The sequence below is a fragment of the Gekko japonicus genome, unplaced genomic scaffold (assembly GCF_001447785.1).
Source record: "Gekko japonicus isolate JY-2015 unplaced genomic scaffold, Gekko_japonicus_V1.1 scaffold643, whole genome shotgun sequence".
Taxonomy (NCBI): domain Eukaryota; kingdom Metazoa; phylum Chordata; class Lepidosauria; order Squamata; family Gekkonidae; genus Gekko; species Gekko japonicus.
The window spans coordinates 817685-845218 of NW_015164201.1; the positions used below are offsets into that span (position 1 = coordinate 817685).

Below are 27534 nucleotides of genomic sequence, written 5' to 3' on the forward strand. Positions count from 1 at the left end.
TCACCTTCTCTAAAAAGTCAGTTCTCTGCTGCTCCACTTTCTGCTGCTGCTCAAGTTATGGCTTCTCTCCCTTACAGCAAACCCAGCCAGTCAGGGATCATATACTGAATGCAATAACACTAGGTGCTAGCTAGCTAATCAGATTTTGCTGCAAGGTAATATCATTGGGACAAAGGAGACAATGTGAACTAGGACAACACTTCTTGTATCTGTTACAAGATGATGCCAGTCAACTGGATCGCCATTGGTCCTCAGTGAGTAAGCACAGTCACCCACTTTCAGTGTATTTCCACAAGACTGGCAGGGCGGTTGTGGTTGTTGTTTTGCATAGAGCTCCCAATGGCTGAAAATATTTATTAAAAGCACTTCTGCTCTCGGATCAGCTCTAAGTTCCCCCTAAGTAAAATGTAACATGCATGAAATGAATTGTTGCAGGGAAAAGATATCTACTGAGTCAACAAGCAGAGAGAGGTCTGCTATTGTTCCTGCCCCTGGTGCCTATCTCACACTCAAGCAACCCACATACATCTTTTTAATGTACCCAAACACTAACCTCTTCTCTCTTCCACCAAAGTGGAAAAACACAGTAGAAAGGAAATGAATAAGCACATTTTTTAAAATTCCTCTTCTGGCAGCTTTGCTGGGAAGGGAATGGGGGTTGGTTTAGCAATAGATTAGAAATGTTTGTGTGGGCAACAAGGCAGCTGATTTGTCACAAGGGGATTTGTGGTGCAAGCCTATGCAGAGTTACACCCCTCTAAGCCCACTTAAGTCAACTCTGCTTAGGATTTCAAGGAAACTGGCTTTTGGGGGGGGGCAGAGAACTTCTGCAACACCAGCTTGTAGCCCAATCCACAGTTAAAAGATTGAATATGGGGTTTTTTAGCTGAAACACAGGAACATCAAGTTATGAAATCAATAATTTAAAACATGGTGAATGGATAATTTATTTTTAGGGATAAAGAGCGCCATGCAGGAAATGGAGACCCAACACTGTTTCCTCCCTATGTATACATGACTGCATATGTCACACTTAAGGATCCACCGATTTTCTGCCACCTAATCTTCACCTGCATTTGCTTTTGTAGACATAACAATGAAGCCATCCTTCACAGAGAAGCATTGCAGAAGACGGGGTTCACTTATTACTGCTACCGTACTTGTCTGTGTGTTTTGCCATGGGATTAGCACAGTCTGCAGGAACCTCACTCTTTTCACATTGCACATCCTACATAAGGGATTCAGATGGACTGCGTGAGGAGCACATGGTTTCAGAACAAACAAAGCATATTCATGTGACACCCAAGCATGTTGACAAACAACTCACAAAATATCTGCTGCTTCAGGAGATTAAATTGCACTCCTGTGTCTCCCATCCATCCTTTCATCTTTAAAATTGCAAAGAACCAAGCCAGCATTTGTAATTTATTAGCATCAGTGTGTAGAGGAGCATCTTAGGGAAACTGCCGCCTGCAGCAATACCACCCTGTGCTTTGATCCTGTCACATCTCATAAGCCAAGCCCTAGGTTCAGGCTATGTGAGGTGTAGTTCTCAGTGCAGAGGTAAACCAGTGTCTGTCACTACACAGTGCAGATGGAGGTTTACATAATTCAGTACCATTTCATAGATTAAAAAACTAGTGTTTCAGGGAGAAGTTTACTGGTCTAGCCTTTCCCCTAGTCTGCTCATTTCCCATGTACAGGGGTTTTTTAAAATGAAGGAGCTATTCATTATGTGATCCTTACATGCAGACTGAAGAGGTACAGCCATGACACAGTCACAGTTAAAATGAGGTCTTGTATATCAAAATAGAAAACCTCTTGAGAGCCCTTTGAAGTACTGTGTGGATCCATAATGATTCAGTAGCATACAATGTTTATGGTTCTACAAAGCATTCTCCAACCACCAAGGGATCAGTACGGGGTGTGAACGTTCTCCGGGGGGGGGGTTTGAAATCATTTTGCAAGAATAGAGGACAGCCCCTCTTGTACCTATCTGACCAATATAGCCCTCTCAGTTTTCTCGGAATGGCAGCAGAGATACCCCACCTCAGGAAGAATGAATTGAATCAGTTTTTGAAAGGCAGAAGATTGTGGAGCTGCTGCCGTCACCCACAGTCACCTAACTTCCATCACCTCAGAGCACGAGCCAGACAATGTACTGATTGGTTGTTCGGATCCAATAACTCAGCCCTAGCAACCTCTAATGGGTTTAGAGGCACCAAGGAGATACAGACATAATGCACTCATTCATCTGTAGATGGCAGCTTTAAATAGTGTGAAAACTAGTTCGTATATTGAATGGATTCACCATATATAGAGAGATACCACTGAGCATACATAGAAATGTATCAGTCTACAGAAATTTTCAGATGAACACCAGGAGTTCACATTTTGTATGATCCCCCCTCCTTTTGCTGTGGTCGCAGCTGATTTATGGCAACCCCATAGAGTTTTCAAGGCAAGAGAAGTTCAGAGGTGGTTTTGCCATCGCCTGCTTCTGTGTCACTTCCGTGGACGTCCTTGGTGGTCTCCCATCCTTAACTTTATTTATTTTTATGAAGGCCCTCCCACTCCTGTACAGCTGGCCCTAACCCTAACCCTAACCTCTGGCTAGACGTTATTTAGCAATAACCTTCTCCAGTAAAAAGTGCCTTCCAGTCAAGGTGTGACTCATTAGAACTTGTGTTAGGGAATTTTGAGATGAAGGCCTATAGAATCCTCTGAGACTTGACCTTGTGGGATATGTATACAATATAAACATTTTACTTATACTGTAGTAGATGTGGAACAAATTTAGAACCCAGTGGCACCTTTAAGACCAACAAAGGTTTATTCAAGGTATGAGCTTTCATGTGCAAGGCACACTTTTTCAAATACATTGGAATGGTAGATGAGGTTCTAAACTTATAGACAGGGGCTTAGCAGCAAATTAACATGTAACATGATGATGTTTAAGTTATGCAAAGTGAAAAACTAAATAACAAGTTAAGGTTATAAGGTCAACAGTTGTAAAGCAATAGATATGTCAAAATAGCAGATAAATGTCTAAGGGCGTTTTTTCTAATTCTGGGAAGTAACAGAATCTTAATTATCTCCTCTCAGGCATGGAGGGCATGTGTAGTAGATGTGGTTCTCATTGTACGTTTCACAGACACTAGACGATGGAGGACTGTATGGGACATGCACAGCTTGATGTGTACTTTCTAAGAGGGGTGTCTGGCACATGGCAGGCACCAGTGAGAGAGGAAGGGTAGGCTTGGGGACCCACAAAAGATTAAAATCACAATGAAGTTCCCTGGGATGCTAAAATTTGAGAACTGCTGCTATAAAGGATTTTTCATATGCAAAGTCATGAAGCATGTGACATGCAAGGTCAGTACTGCTTAAATCTGTGGATGACAGCTTTAAAGAAACCCATGAAAGGGATCAAGACAGGGTCTTGATATAAAGAAGGTGGTTTGTAAAATTCTGGGCTGGTATCTCCCTTCTGGGAGAGATGAAAGACATGAGGCCATGGACAATGAAGGCTCAATGAAACCTAGTAGGCCACGGTTTAGGGAGGAAGAAAGGAGGGTGCAGTCGCAAAAAATGCCTCGCAGCAAAGACTTCCTCACCCTAATTGCTGAAGACAGCTAGCAGCATCATATCACCAGTGGACACATTCCTCCTTAGTTCAAAAGAGAGAGAATCCATCTTTTCCACATGGAGTGCCAGGATGATAGAAAAGCAAATGATTCCGTTTCCTGAATGGCCAATTTACCTCAGGAAGCTAGTAAAACTGGAGATGGGGATATCTATGGGTTGGGATCTGGGGACACAAATGCTTCTACACATCACATAATTTGTGCAATTTGTTTTCTACACACTTGATGGGTGACAGCTGGGAGTGTGAACTGATCCCATCAAAAAGCATTGTATTTGAGGTGATGAGATGAGATATGTGAATTGTACCTGTGCTGTATTTGTAATGATCTACACACAAATGCAAGCCATTGTTCGCACATATTAGGTGTGAACCAGACCTCTGTTGTCGGGTTTTATTTCATACATTTATATCATGTGCGAGGCTCTTATTAGATTATGTCTTCTTCTACTAGGGTGCCCCAGATAACCCTTGCATATCCCCTCAGATAAATCATGCTGTAAATATCAGTGCTGAAATTTAGCAGAACTACATTTCTAAAACATTGCCATTGGGCACCATCCATATTTCCTCCCCAGTGCAGCAAGCACAAGCATCCACTTCCTCCTCTGGAGCTGAAGGAAAATGTTTGGCTTCCCCTCTATGGCTAGGCAATGGTTTGCCTTATGGTTGCCAAGCACTGGAGAATGATCAGTAGGCCCTCGGGTCCAATCTAGGACCCTCACTTTCCTAAAAAAAAGAAGGAAACTCTGAAAGGCTCACTTGAGCCAAATTTTGCACTATTGCCAGTTTCCATAATCCTTGCCAATGTGGATGCATATTGACTTTGTCAAGAACCCTCAACCAGGAATTTCACAGCCCAAGACTGGAATCTCGTATAAAAAGCCCCTGAGATTGTGTGTTCTTGGACCTCTCTTTGGGGGTGGAAGAAAACAGTTATGCTACACTGAGTCTCAGTGAAAACCACAGGTGATACATACATACATAATAAAGACTGGGCTGAAGAAGAAAAGCCGTTGTTTTGGATTTTTTGGAAAATAAATTCCTTTAGCCAATCCTGAATTTTGCCAAGGGAGTTCCTTTCATTACCATTAGCAGACAGCGTACGAAAAACCCTACTGGCATAATATGCTGATTTAAGACTGGAGGAAGGAAAGAGAGTTGACTCTTGAGAAAATGATGGGAGAACCCATCGCAAGTTGATAAAAGAGAACATTATTTGCCATTCTAATTACTTTGCATGTTCATGAGACAGGCAGGCAGCTTGTGAAGCTGTAAAGCAAAGCACTCGGAGTAGTGGGGTGGTGATATATAATTCATAGACTGCAGCATATTGCTACATTTCTCATTGCCTCCTTCCAGTACTTCTAAGAGAAGTCTGGCATAAGATCCCCCCCTCCACTTGTCTTCTAGAATCATCACAAATTAATGACTGTATGAACAGCTCCCCCTTGGTCAACAGCCACAGCTCCCATTTGGATCGACATGGATTTTGAACATTAAAACAACAACTTTTATTGAATCATCTGGGAAGCTGCCACTTTTTCTTGTCAATAGCTATCTGATACGCTGAGGTTGCATTTTGGTAAGATCATCACCACCTATAAAGGCACACAACTGGTAACATGGCTAGCTTACCTAATCCCCTTGTAGGTTTTTTGTGCACATTATATGAGGAGAGATGGGCCAATTCTACATCTGCTACAGATTTGGTCCATGTGGGGATGCCTACTGCTCAAAGACTTCAGTCTCTCACACACAGTGTTTACCAACAACATCAGTTCAGATATTCAGCAGCAGTGAATCATCTTTTCACACATCCACTGCCGATGAGGGCCTCCATGCACTTGTCCCCACATGGCTGCAGTACACACATGTAAAGTACATATGGACAAGACCAACTTGTAGATCCCTCTCAGCCAACCACCACTCCGGTGGATGGGAGAAGAACAATATGGTGGGAAAGACTCAGGCAACTGGCCCTACCTTATATGGCTGTGATATTTATTCACCTACCAGAATTGTGTCACAAAATCACAAAATAGGGAAGCAGATTCCACCTGACTTCAGAGGTTATTTACCTGGTGGGGCCCGACTGCTACATAGTCAAGTGATGTGCCTGAATGCATGCAATCTGAATTACGGTAAATAAGGTTTAAGTCAGAGGCAGTTTCATTGTATTAACATTTACATGGAACTGGAAGGCAGCATAGAACTCAAAGGCTCCAGGGGGGAAATGTGTTGATGGCAGCCAGTTCCTCGAAGCACCTTGTTCCAAAGGCCTTAATGCATCCAAAGTTCATTCAAAAGATTAACAATGATTCCTCTGACCTATGTGTGGTTTTGGGCAGTAATACAGAAAATGACAACCAGGCAATGGAGAGAGATGATTCTTCCACACTAGCCTGTCAACTGAGAATTGTCATGGCTTAGTGGCAAAGAGTCTAAGTGACCAGCCGGACAGTGCCTGGTTCATATCTCACCTCAGCCATGGGTTCACACAGTCATGACTTGGGGGCTATTAGAGGCAAGGAGGGATGCTCACTTTCTTTTTGCAGCTCATGAACAGAGAGCTAATTTTTTGCCAATCCATTTGGCTGTTTGCAAAATTTGACCCCATTCATTGAGTTATTTTTCACATATTCAGACTGTAAAGTACTATGCAGTAAGCAGTGTTTTATGCATGCACATTCTCATAAAACCTGGTGAGAGTTCTGTACACATGTACCCCACAGCTACCATGTAAATAATGAGCAAATCAGTCAGCCAGTGATAATAAACACTGTTTAAAGCACCCGCAAGGCAAGGAAATGAAACTAAACAAACATAAACCACCAGAGCTACAGCACAGCTGTAAAACCATTTGAAGAAGAGTAGACTTTTATATCCCGCTTTCCTCTACTACAAGGAGTCTCCAAGCGTCTTATAATCGCCTTCCCTTCCTCTCCCCACAACAGGCACCTTGTGAGGTAGGTAGCTGGGGCTGAGTTCTGAGAGAATAGTGACTAGCCCAAAGTCACCTAGAAGGCTTCATGCAGAGGAGTAGGGAATCAAAACTGGTTCTCCAGGTTAGAATCCACTGCTCTTAACCACTACAGCGTGCTGGCTTGTTGGCTGTTAAGTTCAGATGCCAGGGAGGTGAACAAATACAGAACTCAGCTCATCAGTAATCAAGGCAGTCAAACACAGTATGCCCGCCTGTTGAATCTCCTCATTGCAAAGCCTGTGGCATCCCTATAGGCAATCTGTACTTCTTCAACAATAAATGGAAGAATTATATCAGACTGTTTTGCAAGTGCTATATAAAGGCCAAGTATTATTGGCATTCCCATCATTATCAGACGTGGCTTTGCCATAGGGCTGATGAATAAACATAGCATGAATTCCAAGGAGCCTGTGCTGCTGGCCTAACATGGAATCAGCAACATAGAACTCGTTGAATGTAGCAATTTAAAAAAAAAACACATGGACTTTCCACCCAACTGGAATCTCATTCAGCTAGACTGGAAAGTGCTTCTTGAGTCCGAAGACAAGTGGCTGCTGCTGACAGCAGCATCTGCAAATCTTCTCCCTACATCTAGTAGAAGACTACAAGCTGCATGACATGACTGGAGGTAACTGTTTTCTCCACTTCCTTGAATGGTAGCCAATGAAGTGAAGTGTGGGTGGAGAAAGTCTTTAGTACAAAAATATCACAACGGGTACCTTCTCCAATAGATCTTATCAGGGAGGTGCACAAAGCAGATGCGGGAATGTTGCACTCAATGACTGCGATGCATTTCTTGTAATAGGTAGTTTGGCCTTCGGAGGAAGCCTTTGGGAAGAGCTGGATGACTCAACAACTGATATCACTTAGCAACCTGGCATACACAGTGAATGAAGAAATAAGATTCTTATGTGAGACAACAATAAAGAAGGCAGCATGAAAAGAAGCCTCTGAACGACAGCCAGATCAGATCTAAATCCAAACATGTATTAAGTGTCTCACAGGGCTGCTCGAGTTATGACTACATACTCCAAGTGTCCATATTTACCATGGGTGGTGCATATTTTCCGATAATTATCCCTAGTAAATAACTTTTTCTTTTTTTGGGGGGGGTGATGCTGGATTTTTCAATGGTAAATGTCTGAGTGAGGGGCAGATTCCTTGACTCTTGCATGTGAATGCCCACACATGAACACAATTGTCGATGTACTGCTTGTTTTCTGTTCTCCCGAAGCCTTTTCATATGCTACCAAGCATGTTTGAGTTCTGGCCATCTTGTAATAGATACGACTGGATCCACAGTGAATGGAAGCATTCCATTAAAAATTGTAAAGTTTTTTTTTTAAACAAAACAAAACAAAACAATGTACACTGTGAGAACAGGGGTATTACAAATACACAACAGCACATCTGTTTTCATCTGTGAAATGTTGGAGGGCATGTTGACAGCACATCCTATCTGGTGCTGGAAATAAACTGTCATTTCTGGGATGGTGTGAGAACCCAGCTGCAGCGTGTATTCCATGTTCGTTTACTACCATCAGTGTCAGCTCTTGACCTATTTCTCACTCTTTTTATTGTCAGGAAAGGAATGGTTTCCTTCAAGAAAAAAAAATCAAAATAGTATTGTGAAATCTCACTTTGCATGACAACAAGAGTTGCCAACCTCCATGTCAGAAGAAAGTGACTAGAGAATTATGGAACAAGAGGTCACAAAAATAAAAAAAATATACAACCATGAACACTTACTAAGTAATAATCAAATTGCTTCTTTATATAAATATTGTGTATAAATTTTCATCAAGAGTGCCACAATTAAAAGTCACATAACATACATGCCAATGTCTCTCTTCATTGCTACAATCTCTTGTCAAAGGAACAGGACGCAACTCATTGTAAACCAAAATAATTTCAACTACGCAATCACCATCTTAATGGATTGCTGAGAAGCAATAATTCATACTCTAGGAGATTTGCTACCAATTAGTAACTCTCATTAGTGAGATAATGTGTACGATGCTTTCCACAGTCCATTTCACGTGAAAAAATCCTTCAAGATGACAGTAGTTTAAATCCTTTAAGAAGACTGTGATTTTTTTTTCTTAAGTAGTTTAAATCCTTTGAGAAGGCATTGATTTTCCCTTGCGACACCACTGACGGAGGGCTAGCTTGGAAACCCCGTTTCAATCTTTTATCAAAGACAGAATCACTTAAGAAGTTTCTCCTTTACAAAGGAGAATTACTTCATCCATGACTTATTCAAAAGCCGTCACCCAGTTCAGCACACAATGTTTCCACTCTATGTTTCCATGAGACTTTCAACAGATAGAATGGAGATGGCAACCCTAATGAAAACATAGCGAAGAAACACTGCAGAAAGACTCTCTACTCACAGTGTAGCCTGCACAGTTTTAAGAACAAAAGGCTTGAGGGTGAAGCCACAAGGTGGGCCAGGCCAGGGTCATAGAGAAGAACCTGGTGGGCTGTGGTAAAGCTGAATGGGCCTGGGTCAGTAGAAACAGAGGTCATTTCGGGGGGGAACGCGGGGGAACGCAGTTCCCCTGGGTGAGGTGCAGGGGGGCGGGGCCTGCCCCTTCTTCCGGCCGCCCCCTTCTTCCAGCCTCATTCTGTTGCAGAAGGAGGAAGAAGCAGGAGGGTAAGTTGGCATCCTCCCCCTCTGCCTGGCCGAGGCCACTCCACGTGGCCTCCGCAAGGACTCCCAGCCCCATCCAGGAGCTTCCCCGAGGTAGCTGTGTTAGTCTGTTGCTGCAAAATAGTCCAAGAGTTCAAACAGCACCTTTAAGACTAACAAATAGCACCTTTAAGACTAACCTTTAAGGCTAAGACTGAGTGGTGGGTGTGGCCTTATGACACACTTCCGGTGATGTCAGGGGGTGTGGCATATGCTAATGAGTTATGCTAATGAGTTCCCCTAGCTCTTTTTCTACAAAATGACCCCTGAGTAGAAACAATTTCTAAAGTATTCCCTCCTATTTAAAATACCTGGTTTATGCAAAACCAACATACCATCTATGAATGTGGGGTTTCAATACCAAATGGACCCGTAAAACATGTTGGCTGTGCTAGCAAGTCAACAGCACCTGTTTAAAAGTTGGAAAATATTCCACCTTTCTTATTTGCATCCAAGGCTGGATTTACTAATAACAAGACTGGGGCAGACACCTGGGCCTTAAAACCTACAGAAATAAGCCTGTTTTAGAAAGACTCCACTGAGGCAGCCATCTTTAATCAAAGCATGTTCATAACAATATTGTACAGGGAATGCTTTGGCTGGTGGGTGAATTTTTCAACCCACAGCTTCAGAACAGCATCAGAATAATTCAAGCTAAGTTGGGTAGATGTCCAGAACTAGAAACTTTGCAGAAACTAGATCCCAAATGTTTAATATGCAGAAATGTTTAATATACACAAATGTCTCATAAATTTAAGTTCTATCAAATTGGGGAGAACAAACAGAGATAATAAGAGTCTGAGTCCAAAAAGGAAGGGGGTGTAACTTATACAGTGAGTTTATAGAGTGAGCCAAAATTTGGGGCTGATGGGCTGATAGATTGTTGAATATTTTGTTTATTTTTATATTCGTTCATATTCTTGTCAGCAGTTTCTAGTCTGTTCTTTCCCCCACTGGCTTTTTGGATTTCTTTGTCTTATGTATGCATGCTGTATGGTTTGTGTACACAATTTACAGGATATTTATATGCGTAATACTGATAACTTGATGCACGAATAGCATTGAAAATGTGTACCTTTTATAGGAAAAACCATGCAAGGAAACAGAAAATGGCAAGAAAATAAATAATCACAGATTCAGTTTGCATAATGGAGAAGGGAAATCAAAATAGAGATTTTTTCAAGTCAAAACCACTTGGATGAGAAATTCAGACCAGTTCCCCCCCCTTTTGCTTCTTCACGTTTTATTTCATTTATAAATCTGTGTAATTACCATTCCCTTGGCTTTGGACAAACCGACATCAATGTAAAGCAATGGGGGGGAAAAGAGTATTCAATCCACATCAATGTAATGACATGCCCAGAAAACAAAACAAAAGAAGGATTTCAAAAGCACAGAAATGAGGCCATGGTCTAGGGACTATGAGAAGTCGCCACTGAAACTGCAACAAAAATGAATTGGGCAAAACATCTGAGACATATCAAGGTTAGACTAACAAGTCAGGTAAATGTCTCGAGGGGGGTTCAGCACATTGCTAGTTAGAAGGGGAGTGGTAGAAGAGAGGCACCAAATGAGAATTAAAGTAGACAGAATGCCAAGCACACAGCTGTTGTCAAAACCAGCAAAACCCCCAAGTTCCTCTCTCACTCTCTGTAACATCCACTAGAACTTTCCCAAGCCTCAGCATCATCTCTTTGGCATTTCCCCGGCTGCCACTGGAAGGGAGAAGTTCCATCCACATATTCTGGGAAGCACGCAACACTACCCATGATGCTCCCGATATGAGCGACTTTATGTGAATTTGTTTGAATAGGGTGCCAATTTCTCTGGATGTAAAGCTTTGGTTCAAGATCATTTGTATGTACTGCCATAGCTGTGCATGGAAAATCCACATAGTGTCCTATTCACCTGAAGTAGTGAGCATGTGTTCCCATTGGTGGGCTATTGTGGTTGTAACTCCTGTAGTTGTAACTTCAGAAAAGGTGGTTGTAACTTCTGAAAAGGGCTGATGTGGCTCAATGAAGATAACTGGAGCAGAAGGGAAGACACAGTATATTTGCCTGTAATCCAATTCAGCTAAGTGAAACTTCATTGCTCTTTGTCTTTAGGTGAGGTGAAATCTGAATGCATTGCTCCAGTTGATAAGAGGATCCATTATATAATAACAGAAGCAACAACAACAAATTTCATAGCAATAACTGTACGCACAGCTTGAAAATTAAGGAATTAATGGGATTTAGGAGAAATTAAGTGAACTGGGAGTTCAAGCAGAAGGATTGCACTGATGTAATTGGGTGGAATGATTTGTCATGACCAAAGTAAATATTGCTCTCAACACACTGCTTTCTGAAACAACTGGATCCTTCAAAATGGCATGTGCAAGAAGCAACAATGGAGATGAGAGAGAATCTCAGAAAAATTGCTCTCACAGCCAGTTATTTCTTTATGTTATTATAATTCATAACTGGTTGTTTATGAAAGCTGGCATTCCACGTCAGTTAATTGAAGACAGATGGCATTTCAGTAGACTAACCAGGATGAAACATTAAGGGAAACTGCCCTTGACACAAACGGGACAGGACCCTAACTGGCAATGTGTTGTAGTGGGTAGAGTGTCAGAACAGACTGAGAAGCTCTTGTTCAAACCCCAATTCAGCCATGAAGCTCACCGTGTTGTCCTTTGACCACTTGAGTTGTCTCAGCCTAAATTACCTGCTGTGAAGATGAAATGGAGGAACGGAGAACCATGAGCTCCTCGGAAGAAAGATGGGGATGAAGAAATCATGTCATATTTTGACAGTGCTTATCTTTAAAGCCTTTCACAACCCACACACTTGACCTGAAGGACCACCACTCCCCATAGGAAGCAATGTGGCAGGTTAGGTCAACAGCAGCAGCTTCTTACCACCCATCTCTTGCACTAGGGTGGGGCCTGTTATGATGCACTTGGAGGCTCTTTCACTTTATGGAACTGCTTCTCTGAACATGTCAGAAATGCCTGTTAGCAAATGGCCTTCAGGACAGGCTGTAAAGTGGAACTTTCTAGAAGAGCCTTTTGGGGAGTCACAGAGCAGTATGGTAATTTTAATGGTAAACTGTACTGTGTTATGTAGCTGCTGTTCTACATTTTAAATCATGGTTTTATTACTCCAGATTATATGCTGTTGCCCAACTTTGGTCCCAGATTTTTGGGAGAAAGGTGAGTTAATAAATATAAATACAGAATAATTATGCATGTTTTTGAAAGGATAGATAACGAGGGCAGGAAGCAAGGCAGAGTGAAACCCTGGCAGCTTCCTGTTGGCTTTACACCTGCAGATTAATCAGATAGAAGGGCTGGCACCATAAGACAATTGGGCTAGTGACATACCAGGGCCTATGTCCCAAAAGAAAATCCATCACTAACCACGTCAGTTAATGCTGCTTAATGCTGCTGTTTTTAGCTTTGTGTACATGCTCGAGTATGTGGACAAAGTTACATAGCTTCCCTTCCTTTACTGGAAAGGTGAGATCCTTTCAACACAACAGGATACTGCTAAAAACTGTTCTTAAGATCTGGGTGTTCCCAAAGGCACATGCCAAAGAATCACAGCCTAGAGCATGGCGGAAGAACTTCTGGCAGAATGAGAGGAAGAGGAGAAGCAGCTGTAGCAAGCCAGAGTCTTCTTTATTCTATTTTATTTATTTATTTATTTATTTAATTGCATTTATATCCTGCCCTCCCTGCGAACGGGCTCAGGGTGGGGTACAAAACAGCAACTGCACATTGTATGAGATATTCTTGCACTGCAGTGGCCTGCAAAGCTGTTTGTACAACAGCTCCTGGATCACAAGCAATCTACCTGTGCGTCTCTATCCTTACAATACTGATTTTTCCCAGGTGAAGGGTACAAAGATTTGAGGACTTGCCCCAACACTGTAGGGAACAATTATGACACTTTGTAGTGACCCCAAACACATCTAATCCTCAGCCATCTAGAACTATGCCTACCTAATGCAGACCATGGTGTTTTGACCACTTAGCTTATTTTACTATTTTACTTCTCCAATACCTTGCATTTGCATGTCACGCATTTACTGCCAGGTTGAACATCGGTCATGTGATGTCCTGTTCAGCTTTGTGTAAGGCACTTTGAATTGACAAAAATTTAGGATAAAAGACTTTTTTAATGATGATTCCATATAGCCATCTCTCCTCACATTCTACATTTCATGTTCTTTCCCTCTTTATAGCACCCCAAAAGGTCCTTACCTGTAACTTTGAGTTCTGTAGTTCGTCTTATTAGCTTTCCCTCAAACTTTAGCTCACAAGTATAATTTCCACCATCTTCTTCTTGGACATCTTGTATTAGAAGAGAATTTTCTTTCTGAACTACTATACTTCTCCACATTTTTGGCTTACATTCCTGTAAAAAGCAATGATCAAAAGTTCAAATTCATTGGCTTACATGGCAAAGGATAATGACTAGATCAGATTTTATATTAATGATATAATGAATGCTCAAAGTCTAATGAATAGCGTCATCTGTCATGCATGTGTGAATGCTGACAATCCCAGACTGATTTTATGAATTTTATTTATTTATTTTACTTCATTTATACCTTGCCTTACTCCCCAAATGGGGATTCAAGGTGGCTGACACCATTCTCCTGTTCTCCATTTTATCTGCGGAACAACCATCCTGTGAGGTAGGGTTAGGCTGAGAGTATGTGGCTGGCCCAAGGTAACCAAATAGGTTTTTATGGCAAAGTGGGGATTTGAACCTGGTTTTTCCAGATCCTAGCCTAACTACTATACCATGCTGGCTCTCCTATTTTCCTTCCTCCCCCCCCCAAAGTACACAATCGAATCCCAAACATTTAGGTTACATTAGTGCTACTTTCAGAAATTCACAAAATTTGATTGGGATTGCCAAAATTCACATCTGAATGCTGAGGCCCAAATTTCAGAGATTCAGTGCAACATATATAAAAGAAGAAGAGTTGGATTTATACCCTGCCCGTCATTCGAAGTTTCAGAGCAGTTTATAATATCCTTCCCTTCCTCTCCCCACAACAGACACCCTGTGAGGTAGGTGGGGCTGAGGGGGTTCTGAGGGAACTGCCCTTGAGAAAACAGTTCTGAGAGAACTGTGACTGACCCAAGGTCACCCAGCTGGCTGCATGTGGAGGAGTGGGGAATCCAACCGGGTTCTCCAGATTAGAGTCCACTGCTCTTAACCAAACTGGCATACCAATACATATGGCATTGAAAATAGTGAAATAAGATCTGATTGATTTCACAGGAATCTGGTTCCACAAGAATCTTAGTGCCTGTGCCAAGAGGCTGGAGCCCACCTTAAGCTCATCCCAAAGACTTGACCTGCCCACTAACCAGCAGCAGCAGTACTGTTGCCCCAAACCTACTAATAACCACCTGTCTCCAAGGTGATTAGGGAAGAAACAGCAGGGGGAGGGGGCACTGTGAATGTCAGAGGTCTTTTGAGTGGCTCAGTGTGTGCCAAAAAGCAGTAGTTCTCCACCCCCGTCCTCAGATCATTTCCTTCTTCTCTCCCTAGCCTCTTTTCTGAAAAAAAGTCAAGAAGGCTCCCACTCTCCCTGCTTTCTACAAACTATGCAAAACTGAATTATTCCTACACAGGTTTGTTGTTGTTCAGTCGCACAGTCGAGTCCGACTCTTCGCGACCCCATGGACCAGATCACGCCAGGCCCTCCTGTCTTCTGTCATCCTCCAGAGTTTGCTCAACTTCATGTTCATTGCATCTATGACACTGTCTAACCATCTCATCCTTTGCCGTCCCTGTCTTCTTTGACCTTCAATCTTTCCCAGCATCAGGGTCTTCTCCAGTGAGTGCTCCCTTCTCATTTGGTGGCCAAAGTATTTGAGCTTCGGCTTCATTATCTGGCCTTCCAGGGAACAGTCAGGGTTGATTTCTTTTAGGATTGACTGATTTGATCTTCTTGCAGTCCAAGGGACTCTCAAGAGTCTTCTCCAGCACCATAGTTCAAAAGAATCTATTCTTCGGCGCTCGGCCTTCCTTATAGTCCAACTCTCGCAGCCATACATGACTACTGAAAGACTATTGAAAGAGGTAGTCAAGTCTGCGGTGATCGGGGATCCCAGGAACGTGAAGTCTGTCACGACCTCCACGACTTCCCCTTCTATTTGCCAAGGAGTGATGGGGCCGGATGCCATGATCTTAGTTTTTTTTATGTTGAGCTTCAAGCCCACTTTTGCGCTCTCCTCTTTTACCCTAAGCAAGAGGCTCTTAAGGTCCTTTTCACTTTCTGCCATTAGAGTGGTATCGTCTGCATATCTGAGGTTGTTGATCTTTTCCCCAGCAATCTTAATTCCCGCTTGTGATTCATCCAGGCCAGCATTTCGCATGATGTACTCTACATATATATGAAATACCTTGCTGCAAGTAGGACCCTACTATGTAATTTTTGCCGTCTAATGTGTTATGTTAATACTTATACTTTGCTTCAGTTCTGTTTTTAGATTTCTGGTTGGTCCCAGATTGCTACTATCCTACTCTTATTGCACTGTTGATGGAATGTCCCATCCTGTTGACTGTATTGACTCACTCTGTGTAATCTGCCTTGAGTCTCAGTAAGAAAGGCAGACTACAAATAAACAAATAGGGTTGGTCACAAGATGCACCTGGGGTGGCGGTGGGAAGATCTCCAATATTTTCTGTATGTTCAGAGAAAATAATTGTAATTTCCAGGTTTATCTAATTGTGCTAATAATTTTTTTTAAATAAGAAAGAATAAGGAAAGGGTCAGGATCAAAAGGACAAATGCCAATGTCTGAGAGAAAATCAATTCAGGAAACCAAGTATCAGTTTCAGTAACATGGCAGGAGAAGTTCAAGCTGTTACAGACAACAAAACCAAGAAATCACACCAGTAATCCTAAATATACTTTGAACTCTGAACAGACTACAGATTTACAGTCTTCTAAACCCACTAACTTAAACGGTCTTGGAAAGGGGTATTTCTGTGTAGCATGCTAGGATGGGAATGGTTATCATGGCATTCGTAACGGGGAAATTTTATATTCTGTTTCTTGAAAATGCTAAGCACAGAGCTCACTTGAGTCGAGAATAACAGCCGCCTATCTTTCATCCATCAGCTTTAGCGTTTCCATTTTTCTTCCTCTTCTTTTACCTCAGCAAGAAGAGGGACTCAAAGATGGAACATATTTTTACACCCTAAAGTCTTTGTCTCTTCCTGTCTCATTTCTCCTCAGCATTTTTTCCCCTTTAAGTCTTATTCCTTCTATTATATCTTTGACTCATGCACTCAATCCTTGTTGTCAAAACAATCCTTCAGGCCTAATGGTGCTATGGAAACAGTAACAAAGACAATGGCTGTGCAAATCCTTGAGAAGCATTTCATTAGTAAAATTTCCATCATAAAGGAAACTTATACTATAGTTAAATGGAGCAATTTTGATGTAAAGCATTGTATCTGGAGTGACATGTGTGTGTATAAACACAGCCTCGAATTAACACAGTGAAGTGGGCTCTTTCTAGACAGACGGCTTTAACTGGACTAGCACACTCAGTAATTTAATTTTATCCTGCCTTCTCCAAGGACCTCAGGCATACATAGTCCCCCCCATCAGTTTTATCCCCATAAATCCCTCGGAGGTAGGTTAGGATGAGAGAGAGGGGCGGTTCCAAGGCAGCAGAGTTGGAATTGGAACCCAGGTCTCTCTGGGCCTTCCTGACCTTAGTCTACAACCTAACCAACACACCACACAAGGCAGCCAACAAAGAAGTCGAGGGCTAGGTCTGGTCCAACAATTAGGAAAAGCAGCAAATGCAATTCTGGGGCAAATTCACAATATTAACTTGTATCTCAGATGCAAGGATGCCAAGAAGGAGCTGTGGCTCTATGGTAAAGCACATGCTTTATGTGTATACTGAAGGCCTCAGGTTTAGTACTTGAACCCTTGAGGTTGACTGAGCTGACTCAGTTTAATCAAGCAAATAATCTGAAAATGATCCAAGGCACTCCCTTCTCTACTTTTGCTTCAGCAGCAGTTTTACCTGTAGCAATATGAAGAGGCTACCTTAGGCAGTAGATATAACAGCAATTATCATGCTAGACTAGGACTAGGGAGAGCTAGGCCAATCTCTCTCTCTCTCTCTCTCAGCCTCACAAGCAGATGGTGAGGAAATGGGAAGAGGAATACTATGTAAGCTGTCCTGAGTTCTTTGAAGAAAAGCAGGGTAAAAATATGGTAAGATTTTTCAGTGACACTAACGGCTGTAGAAAGATCTGAACACATTCACTGAAATGGAGTATAGGTCTATCAGTGGCTATTACCTATGACAGCTAAATGGAACCTCCATGTTCAGAAGCAGTACACCCCTGACTAGATGAACCTGCTGATGAACAAGCTGTCCTGAAAGCACTTGGCAGGCCACTGTTGAAAATAGGTGTGATGGATTTCCTGGAGGCTAGACACCACCCCACAGGATTTTCCCCAGTTACAACTGTCTGCCTCCCCCACTGTACCAGGGTTCCCAGATGGACTGAAATAAGGGTTTGAAGGGATAAAATTGGGGCCACAGGACAAACACACCCAAGAGTAGATTGGTAACTGAGGGATAACTAGGTAAACTGACAGACACAAGATGGTTTGCTTTTTTACAAGTGAAGAATGAAGTTTATTCAGAAAGACACACTACTACTCCTGACAAGGAGTTGTGGGATGTCAGTTCCCCCCCCCCCGGTACATGCCTAAGGGAAAACACTTTCTCAGGCAAGTTCATAACATATAAATACAGCATTCTTCTGCAACAAAGGTACACCCTGCTGGTATCACACCATGGTTACCCAGGCAGGAGGACTTAATCAAAGAGGTATCTCCTTGGAGCTTTAATTTACACTCCAGTTAAACTTACCCTTCTCTCTCACTCACAACTTCCAACCTCTAACTCTCAGCCTACAAAGTCTACCTAAACCTCACCTTGTTCTATTGTCGTTCCTTTCCAGTACACAGCTCCTGCTCGCTGGCTCAGAATGCTGCCTCATTGGTTTGTATATTGCTGGGACATATTCTGTGCCCTGTCTGCGGGATACTAACCTCAAGGTGGGGACTGGAGGTCTCCAGGAATCACAACTCATCTCCAGACTACAGAGATCAGTTCCCCTGGAGGAAATGGCAGCTTTGGAGGGTGGACTACATGGCACAGAGTCTAGGAGCCCCAGGAGTCTGGGAAGTCCTAGAGTCATGTCACATCCCTGCTGAGCTCCCTCTCCAAACTCTGCCCTCCCCAAGTACCAACTTCAAATCCAGGAATTTTCCATGACAGAGCTGGCACCCTATCTACCTGTCACCAATGGATACTGAATTAGATGAATCTTTGGTCTGTTTCAGGAGGACTCTGTGACATTCCCACACAAAGGTCCTTTCCGCACTTGGATCTCATCCCTGGTTTTATCAGAGTTCAACTTGGGACACAATACCTTGCATTTATCCCTGGTTATAACAGCATCCGTTTATCCAGGGACAAGTGTGGGGCGAAACCGGGGTGACCTCAATGTAATGTGGAAACAAAAAATACCCCGAGATAATTACAGGGGTGAACTCGAGTGTAGTGTAGAATGTATGTTCGGGGACAGGGTTGAACCAGGATTTAAGGTCTAGTGCGGAAAGGACCACAGTTTGTTTCAGTGAAGTCTGGTGACTGCACCCTATGTTAATGAGTCCCATAGGGGGGCAACATTCTGATGTTTTTCTGGCTTGTGCATCAAAATGTCTTGGGCCAAATGAAGTGTCACTTGTTCTCGGGGTGACCCCTGGTATTTAAAAACATTAAAAACTGGTGGCTCAGGTCAAGCCCCAGAAGAACCATAACTCAATGGCCCTGCCCCCGATTTACATTTTCTAAGCAAATAGATCCACAGAGCTTATTCCTTCCAGTTATTAACAGAAACAATTAACTTCTCAACAGATCATCTTTGGACACCCTCACCATCTCGATGGTAATTGCTCATGACCTCACTAAAGCCCTGCAGCAGTGCGATGGAACAACAGAGAAGGTAGAGGACATTCCAATGTGCTCTCTTCACTGCACAGCAATCTTCTTCTTTTTTTAATGCATTGTGATGGACTTGCTGCCATGTTGCTCTTTTTGATGTGCAATATCAATTCTGCTCAATTTAGCCAATATGACAGCTTAATAGTTAGTTGTCACCCATCAGGCAGACGCTGTATAACCTGTGCATGGCACATGGATAACAACTGTCTGTATATGCAAAGTAAAGACATCCGATTTGACTTCCTACCATTACGCTAAACCATTGATTTGGGATAGCAATTGGACAGACCCACCAAACTCTGCTCTGGTATTCATCTGGAAAAATAAGATTTGTTTCCTGGATGTTCAACAATAAATCAACTCTCGATTGAGAACAGAACAGTTCAGGGCACAACTAGATGATGTAGCATTCCCAGCCACAACTCGAGAATTCTACAGCCGTTTTAATTTGGGATTTCTGTTGGTTTAAAAATCCTTTGGGGGCCTGATCCTCACCAGAATCACAGTGCAGGGGGGAGGTGAGGCATTTAGACTGGGGTTTTGGGGCTATGGAAAAATGGTATGGGGGAAGATAGATGCTCCCCCTCCCACCCACACTGTGGTCCTGAGAAGGGTCAGAAACCTGTAGCATTTTGAAAGCAACAAAAATCCTGAGGCGATATGGCGGCAGCAACCTTGGGTTCTCACTGGGGATGCCATATTGTCTAGCTGTGCCCTCAGTCTTGGTTTCATTTATTCATTTGTACCGTCAGTCCCTGCCACAGTGGTCCCTGGAACCCTCCTTGCACTCTTGACCCCAATTATGCACAACATTTATTTATTTATTTAGGTCCCATCTTATCTCCTTGGACTCAAGGTGGTTAACAATGCAACAAGAAGCTTCAAGGATACAAAATATTGTTACATCCATTACCAAAGAGAAAACACCACACAGATCAAAAACATGTCACAAGAAAATGAGTAAGGTAACTCCAGGGAGCCATCTTAAAGACTGACACTCTGGATCCTATGGCACATGCTCTCAGCAAAGTCCAGGAATGCTGGGAGCCATGAAAATGCAGTTCCCATGGCTCCCAGCATTCCTAGATGCTTTAGTGAGTATGCACAGCACAACCCAGGCTCTCCCTTCCTAATGGGGAGATCCTTAAAGCTTTCCCCACGGATCCTCCCACCTTTAACACATTTCACGAAATGGAAGACAGTACTACAAAATACTCCAGGGAACAGCAGGATGGGGACTGGGGCAATATGAGTAAGTTTCAGATAGGGCTGGATCTAGGATTGCTATCTCTGGGTTGGGAAATACCTGGAGATTTGAGGGGTGGAGTCTGGAGATGACAGGGTTTGGGGAGAGGAGGAACCTCAGCAGGTTACAATGCCACATAGTCGAAAGCAGCCATTTCCTCCAGGGGAACCGATCTCTGTAGTCTGGAGACCAGTTATAAAAGCAGTAAATCTCCAGGCCTCACCTGGAGGTTACAAATTATGAGAGATCACAGGAGTAGCCAATCAATCAATACAAACAACTGTGATAAAGTTTATTTTATGTACATGTCTATGCAATTCACTTATATTACTTAAACCTAATAAAGATTTTTAACGTTAGTGGATACCCCTACTCTGCAAGGCTCTGTGAGTGCGATTCAGAGGAGATTGAAACAATCGAACATGTATTTCTCTATTGTAGTTTGTATGAGGACATTCGGGCAACCTATTTAGAAGATATTCTTAAGATTGATGCCAAGCAATCCGATGACAGAATGTTGTATCGTTTACTGGCTTCACAAAATATAGCGGTTATTGAAGCAGTTGCTAAGTTCTGTAACTGCCTTATAATGAGGAAGCTGTTAAATCCACGAACTGAATGGCGATTGTGTATGATTCTGATCTATGCCAAAAAAGGTTTTTGAATTGAATTGAATTGAATTACTTCCTCTATGATGAATAAAATGCTTAGGTCAAATAACTGTCCATATAGTCACTCTGAACTTCTAATTGTCAACTTCTTCATCAGTACTGACAAGATTAGAGTCTTCACAAAATAGCTAAGCTGCCTGTTTTGAAAGCACTGTGTAGAGTGGCGTTCACTGAATTGTCAAACGGAGGATTTACGAGATATTTCTGCTGCAGAATTTGCCCTGAAATGGGTTTCGAGCCATCCCGTTGGCGGGAAGCCGTGGATGTGCTATTAATACAAGTGGAGAAAGAATGTGGCCTTGACTGACGCTTACAACATAAAGAGGAGGGATTGCCACATAGAACTTTGGATGGATGACGATCATCTCACCTGGATGTTGGTAACCCCAGCTGGATCCCAGTGATTCTGAGATCTGATCCAGAAGGAGAAGTGGAGGCAAACATATAAAATGGTGGTGTCCATCTCATCCCACCCCTAATGCGGAATTCACAACAGTTCTAATTTATGGGAACTGTTTTGAGTCATGCCTTTCTTCTTTGCCTTCAAAGAGCCTCATATTCACCTCCTTCACCTGTACTAATATTCCAATAGCTCAATCCAATACTGGTTCTGAGCATTCAGTATCACGTACAGGGCTCCAGCTCTCCCCAATATGCACACACACAAACATAGCTGCACGTTCCATTTCCCATTTGGCTGTACCTGCTTGTATAAATATCTCCAGACATTTGGGGGCAAAGCCATTTTAATAGCTGACAAGATACACAAACACTAAATCTCATTTATACTCGCCCCATGTCAGAATGCGTGTTTTGTCAGCCTGCATTGAAATAGGCAGGGTTCTTGTAAGAGAAAAAACAGACTGACAGAGCATCACTGAGCGTCTTGCTCTTTGCTGACATATAATGGCTCCCTGTATGTCATCCCAGTTCCAAATAAATTATTTGTGCACAAACTGAACACAGCGAGGCTGATGAGATGGAACTCAAATTGCCTCATTTTGCATTGGCAGCAGGACTCAAACAAAGCCGGATATGGTTGATGGGAAGAGACGGCAACTATTCCTATTAAATGGAGCCTCTTTGACTTTTCTCACCCAGCAGCTCACTCTGTTTTCTTAATTATTTGCAAATGTTTGTTGCTTTTGTTATAGAAGTATGCGATATAAACAACAGCAACAATTTGCCAAGCAAGCAAAAAAGAAACCCATGTTTCATTGGTAGAACACCTGCTTTGCAGGCCGCACGTTCCAGGTTCAATCCCTGGCATCTGCAGTTCAAGGAAACAGGTGCTGGGAATGACCTTTCTATGCCCGAGATTTTAGAAAGCCACTGGCAGTCAAAGGAGACAGTACTGGGCTAGATGGGTCAATGACACGGTTTGTTTGGGCAGCTTTGTAAGTAGAAGCTATACTCTCTGGCCTAGAAGGCTTGCAGAGGGACTGGGAGGAAGTGCACCAAATTCTATGCCAGATTCTGAACGTACAAACTGCATTGCTGCTGGATCAGACTAAGGTCAACCAGGAAGAGGGGCTACAGCTTAGTGCAGAAGCACGTGCTTTGCATGCAGAATGTTTGTTTCCTGTCATTGTCAGTTGAACGATCAAAGCTGTTGGGAAAGACCCTTCTCTCCTTGAGATCCTAAATCAGGGTTTCTTGTTTAGGCTGTGGGCCATTCTGGAATTTTGAGAATGGGCGAGTGGGTGTCACCACAAAATGGCTGCCATAGGGTATGGTGTCCATTCATGAAATCCCAAGCATGCTCCCGTGATAGAGGCAGCAATTTCTGAACGGGTATTCCCTGCAGACCAAAAGATTGTGCCTCCTCCTGGGGTCTTCTTAAGAATCTCTGCTTCTCTTGGCTAAAGGAAAGTCATGATTGGTTCTTTGCTTTGAGGAAGAAGCAAGTGGGCACCAGTGCCATGGCTTTGGGGATCACTGCCTTAGCAAGTGACTGCCAGGCAAAGGAGACATCATTATGCTTGACTGGTCTGACGCTGCTTAAAGAAGCTACATCTATATATCTAATTCTCAACAGTCCCCTCTGCATGCAGACACTTATTTACACAGATAGGGGGCACACTCTCCCCCAATGCAGGGGACTCCATAGGTCTATAGAAAAATCCAAAAAGTTAAAAAAACACTTGGGGAGGATGGAATACTCCCCAATACCTTTTGAAATGGCTGCCACAGGGATCTACTTTAGGTCCTGCTGCATCAACAGTGAGAGAGAGAAAGAGAGAGAGAGAGAGAGAGAGAGATGCCAGGGGGGGGAGCAAAAACAGGACTGGATCTGGGATTGGGGAGGATTTCCCCTGCAGTATACATGGCTACATAGCAGGAGGTTTGGAGCCAGGCCTGGGATGCCCGCTCCAGGTTGGGAAATTCCTAGAGATTCTGTGGTGAAGTCTGAGGAGTTCAGAGTTTGGGGAGGGGAGAGGCCTCAGCTGGATATAATGCCACAGAGTCAACCCATTTTCTCCAGGGGGACAGTAATACCTTTTGAAATGGCTGCCACAGGGATCTACTTTAGGTCCTGCTGCATCAACAGTGAGAGAGAGAAAGAGAGAGAGAGAGAGAGAGAGAGATGCCAGGGGGGGGAGCAAAAACAGGACTGGATCTGGGATTGGGGAGGATTTCCCCTGCAGTATACATGGCTACATAGCAGGAGGTTTGGAGCCAGGCCTGGGATGCCCGCTCCAGGTTGGGAAATTCCTAGAGATTCTGTGGTGAAGTCTGAGGAGTTCAGAGTTTGGGGAGGGGAGAGGCCTCAGCTGGATATAATGCCACAGAGTCAACCCATTTTCTCCAGGGGGACAGTAATTCTGGGGGATCTCCAGATTCCACCTGGTGGCTGGCAAACCTAGGCCTAGCAGCACTCTCTGGGTGCCCTGATACCACCTGACTTGCATGTAGGCTTACCAAATTCCAGCGGGGGAATTGTATTTCCTGGCAGGAGCCTCGCTGCGGGGACGGCTGCACGCGCTGCACCCACCGTCGCCAGGATGTGACGCTCCGCGTCGCTCTGGCAATGGGACTCCAAACAATCCCGTTGCCAGAGCGACGTGGAGCGCCACATCCTGGCGATGGCGGGTGCAGCGCATGCAGCCGTCCCCGCGGTGAGGCTCCTGCCAGGAAATACAATTCCCCTGCCGGAATTTGGTAAGCCTACTTGCATGACTCAACTACACCTGGTTGCTTGCTACTGTTCAACAGCAGCCACCCTATGAAAGCCAGGGTAGTATAATGGCCAGAGCTTCAGAGTAGGGTTTGTGAGACCCAGGTTCAGATCCCCATCTTGCTGTGGAAGCTCACTGGGTGATTCTGGACCATTCAGTTTAACCTACCTCATAGGGTTGTTGTGTGGATAAAAAGGAGGAGAGAATAATGTAAACTGCTTTAGTCCCCTCTGTGGAGAAAGGCCATAGTTTTCCTCAGTAGAAGCTGCAGGGGGAAAGGAGACAGGAAGCTGAAAACAGAGGGACAGATATAGATTGGCTGTTGGGTGGGAAGGAGATAGGGGTGCCAACTCCAGGTTGGGAAATTCCTGGAGATTTGAGGGGTGGAGCCTGGGGATGGTGGGGATTGAGGCAGGGAGGGACTTCAGACAGATATAATGCCATAGACTCCACCCTCCAAAGCAGTCATTTCCTCCAGGGGAACTACTGTTGCCAACCTTCAGGTGAGGGCTGGAGATCTCCTGGAATTACAACTGATCTCCAGATGACGGAGATCAGTTCCCCTGGAGAAAATGGCTGCTTTGAAGGGTGGAGTTTATAGAGCTGGTAACCCTAAGAGGAACTGATCTCTGTATTTGCGCAATCTGTTGTGATTCCTAGAGAGCGGCTGCTGCCACTGCTGCTGTGGGGGTGAGGAAGTAGGTCGGAGGCCAGGAGAGTGACGGGGCATAAAGAGTGATGGGGTAAGGGCAGAAAGGAAGTGACAGGCATGGAGGGGAGAGAGAGAGTAAGAAAAGGGGTGGCAGGAAGGAGAAAGAGAGTGAGAGAAGTAGGAGGAAGAAACAGAGGTGGGGGAATGGGAGAGCCACTCCCACCAGTTTCTTGCGGGTCTCCACTTGTATTTTATATTTCTAGCTCAGCATCATGCTCCAAGGACCTGTGGAGGATGGCCTCCTCCTCAGATGTTTAGCAACATATTACCTGCACACATGGTGTTTTTCCTTTGGCTAACCTGGTTAGCACCTGCTTAGGTCTATCTACCATGAGTATATTTTGTCTTTTTAAAAGCTAGTGGTTATTACCATATCTTGCTGAGTTAGCTATGCACAGTGAAAAGAAGCAGTTCCTTTTATCAGCTGTCCACCTACCATTACTTAATACCAGGTAACTCAAGTTAAAATATTCTGAGAGAATAAGATTTTTATTCTTCCATCCTGTTCCCCATTTGATATACCTCTGATACATGGCTTAGGCTATATTAATGTAAGACAACCCTTATAACTTTATTACCTTGTACCATATTACATCTGGTTCTCTGTTTCCTGTTTTGTAATCCTCAATATCCGGGCAGGAAATTATCTTTGTTCTAGTGATTTCTGATTTTTCTAAATAACGGATTGTGCTGTTGTAGCAAAGTCCCGATTCGTTTTCAGCAACTGTCAAGGACATCGACACCTTCATGCAATATGTTGAATTTCTGTAGAAAAATAACACAATGATAACATTTATAAAAAAGCAGTTAACAAAACAACAGCAAAATATATTTGGTAAGACATTTCTGCTCGAACACAGTTCACAAGACAATGTAAAGAAACCCCTAGAATTTGAAAAATAAATACTGTAAGGTTAAGAACCAAAACCTCATAATTAAAAACATATAAACATACCTTCAGGAAAAAATCAGCAATGCTCAAAAGCTTATCAGTGTACAAAGAAAGACATCTTTAGATTTTTAAAATTGTTAGGTTATTATTCCTGTCTACCAGGCGAACCCCATAGAATGGATTAGTTACTCGAAACATAAGACCCATGCTTGTACATAACCAGAAAGCCCTCCCAAACACTGACATTGTGCAATGATTGGTGGAAAGTGAAAACGCAGAGCAAATAAACTGGGCAATCCTGTTTGGCAGAAAGAGTAATTAACTGCTATGGCTGGATGACGTCCCTGTCAGGGACATATCTGCTCTCTCTCTCTCTCTCTCTCTCTCTCTCTCTCTCTCTCTCTCTCTCTCTCCACTGCCATTTCTGCTGCCTGTGAAAACAAAACTTGGCAACGAGGTCCACAATAACTGTCAGATCAATAAGTTACTGACTGCTTCCAGATGTAGTAAATGGCTGTGTTAACATCTGGGGACTTTATGCTATATACAAAAAGGTGTGGTTTGGGTCAAACACTTAGTTGTGACTGTACCTCTCTAGAAAGAACCAGAAGGGATCATGTTATTCTCAAACAGGATATAGGCTATGTTTTATGATTGGGATGAGGGGACAGGGTATTATATTTGGCTGAGAAAACCTGTTTTGTCCAAGCATTGAAAACTTGTGTTGGCCAGGCATATCATGCCTGGTGAAATGGACATGCAAACTTCTGTTTTGGATAAGAAAAAATTAGAGATCCAAGGGAAGGATATTCAGATATTAATAACGTTAGCTCTAATTGATGGCAAGTGATTGATCACTGGAATAATTAATATACAATAGTCCAACTTTAATACAAAACATCGGGTGGGTTATTTGTATGGTACTCTTATGCAACCCTGTGTTATAACAACAATAAATAAAATAACACAACCCTCAGTTATACCTCTCAGGCCTAAGCAACATCCAACTCACCCCAGGCCCCAGGTCAATTGTTATTTTCTAGGTTTCCATAACCTCTTTCCTTTACATCAAACAGAATAAATATTAAGCACCCAGGGTGGAAAACAGGGTTAAAATACTCAGCTTTCACAGTGCTAAGGAAAACACTGTTAAAAACAGCTCATGCTGCTATTTATCATGATGTTATCATCAAGTATTTACAGGCTGTGCAGGAGTGTTGCAACCCAATCTGTCAAATTCTGAGTTTCATTAGGCATGATGGGAAACACGGCCCTTTAAGAGGAGCCTACAAAGGATGACAGACATCCTAATGAGGGCTGCATTTCCCCATCATGCCTCTTTTTGTCACTTTAATTGGGTACACCAAAGCCAAAGGGGTTTGGAGCAAGACTGACGACTTGGGTGGTTTTGAACTATCAAAGACAACCCTGGAGACGAATTTACCACCAT

General features: G+C 43.2%; 1 protein-coding gene across 1 annotated transcript in view; it reads right to left on the minus strand.

Annotated features, from left to right (window-relative positions):
* The window catches only part of IL1RAPL2 (interleukin 1 receptor accessory protein like 2), a 299699-nt gene that overhangs the window by 222322 nt on the left and 49843 nt on the right, over window positions 1-27534 (minus strand). The window contains exons 3-4 of the mRNA XM_015408385.1: window positions 25771-25957; window positions 13577-13730 (exon numbers count right to left, since the gene is read on the minus strand). Coding sequence (XP_015263871.1) covers window positions 13577-13730; window positions 25771-25957 — 341 coding nt within the window. The remainder of the gene's footprint in view (window positions 1-13576; window positions 13731-25770; window positions 25958-27534) is intronic.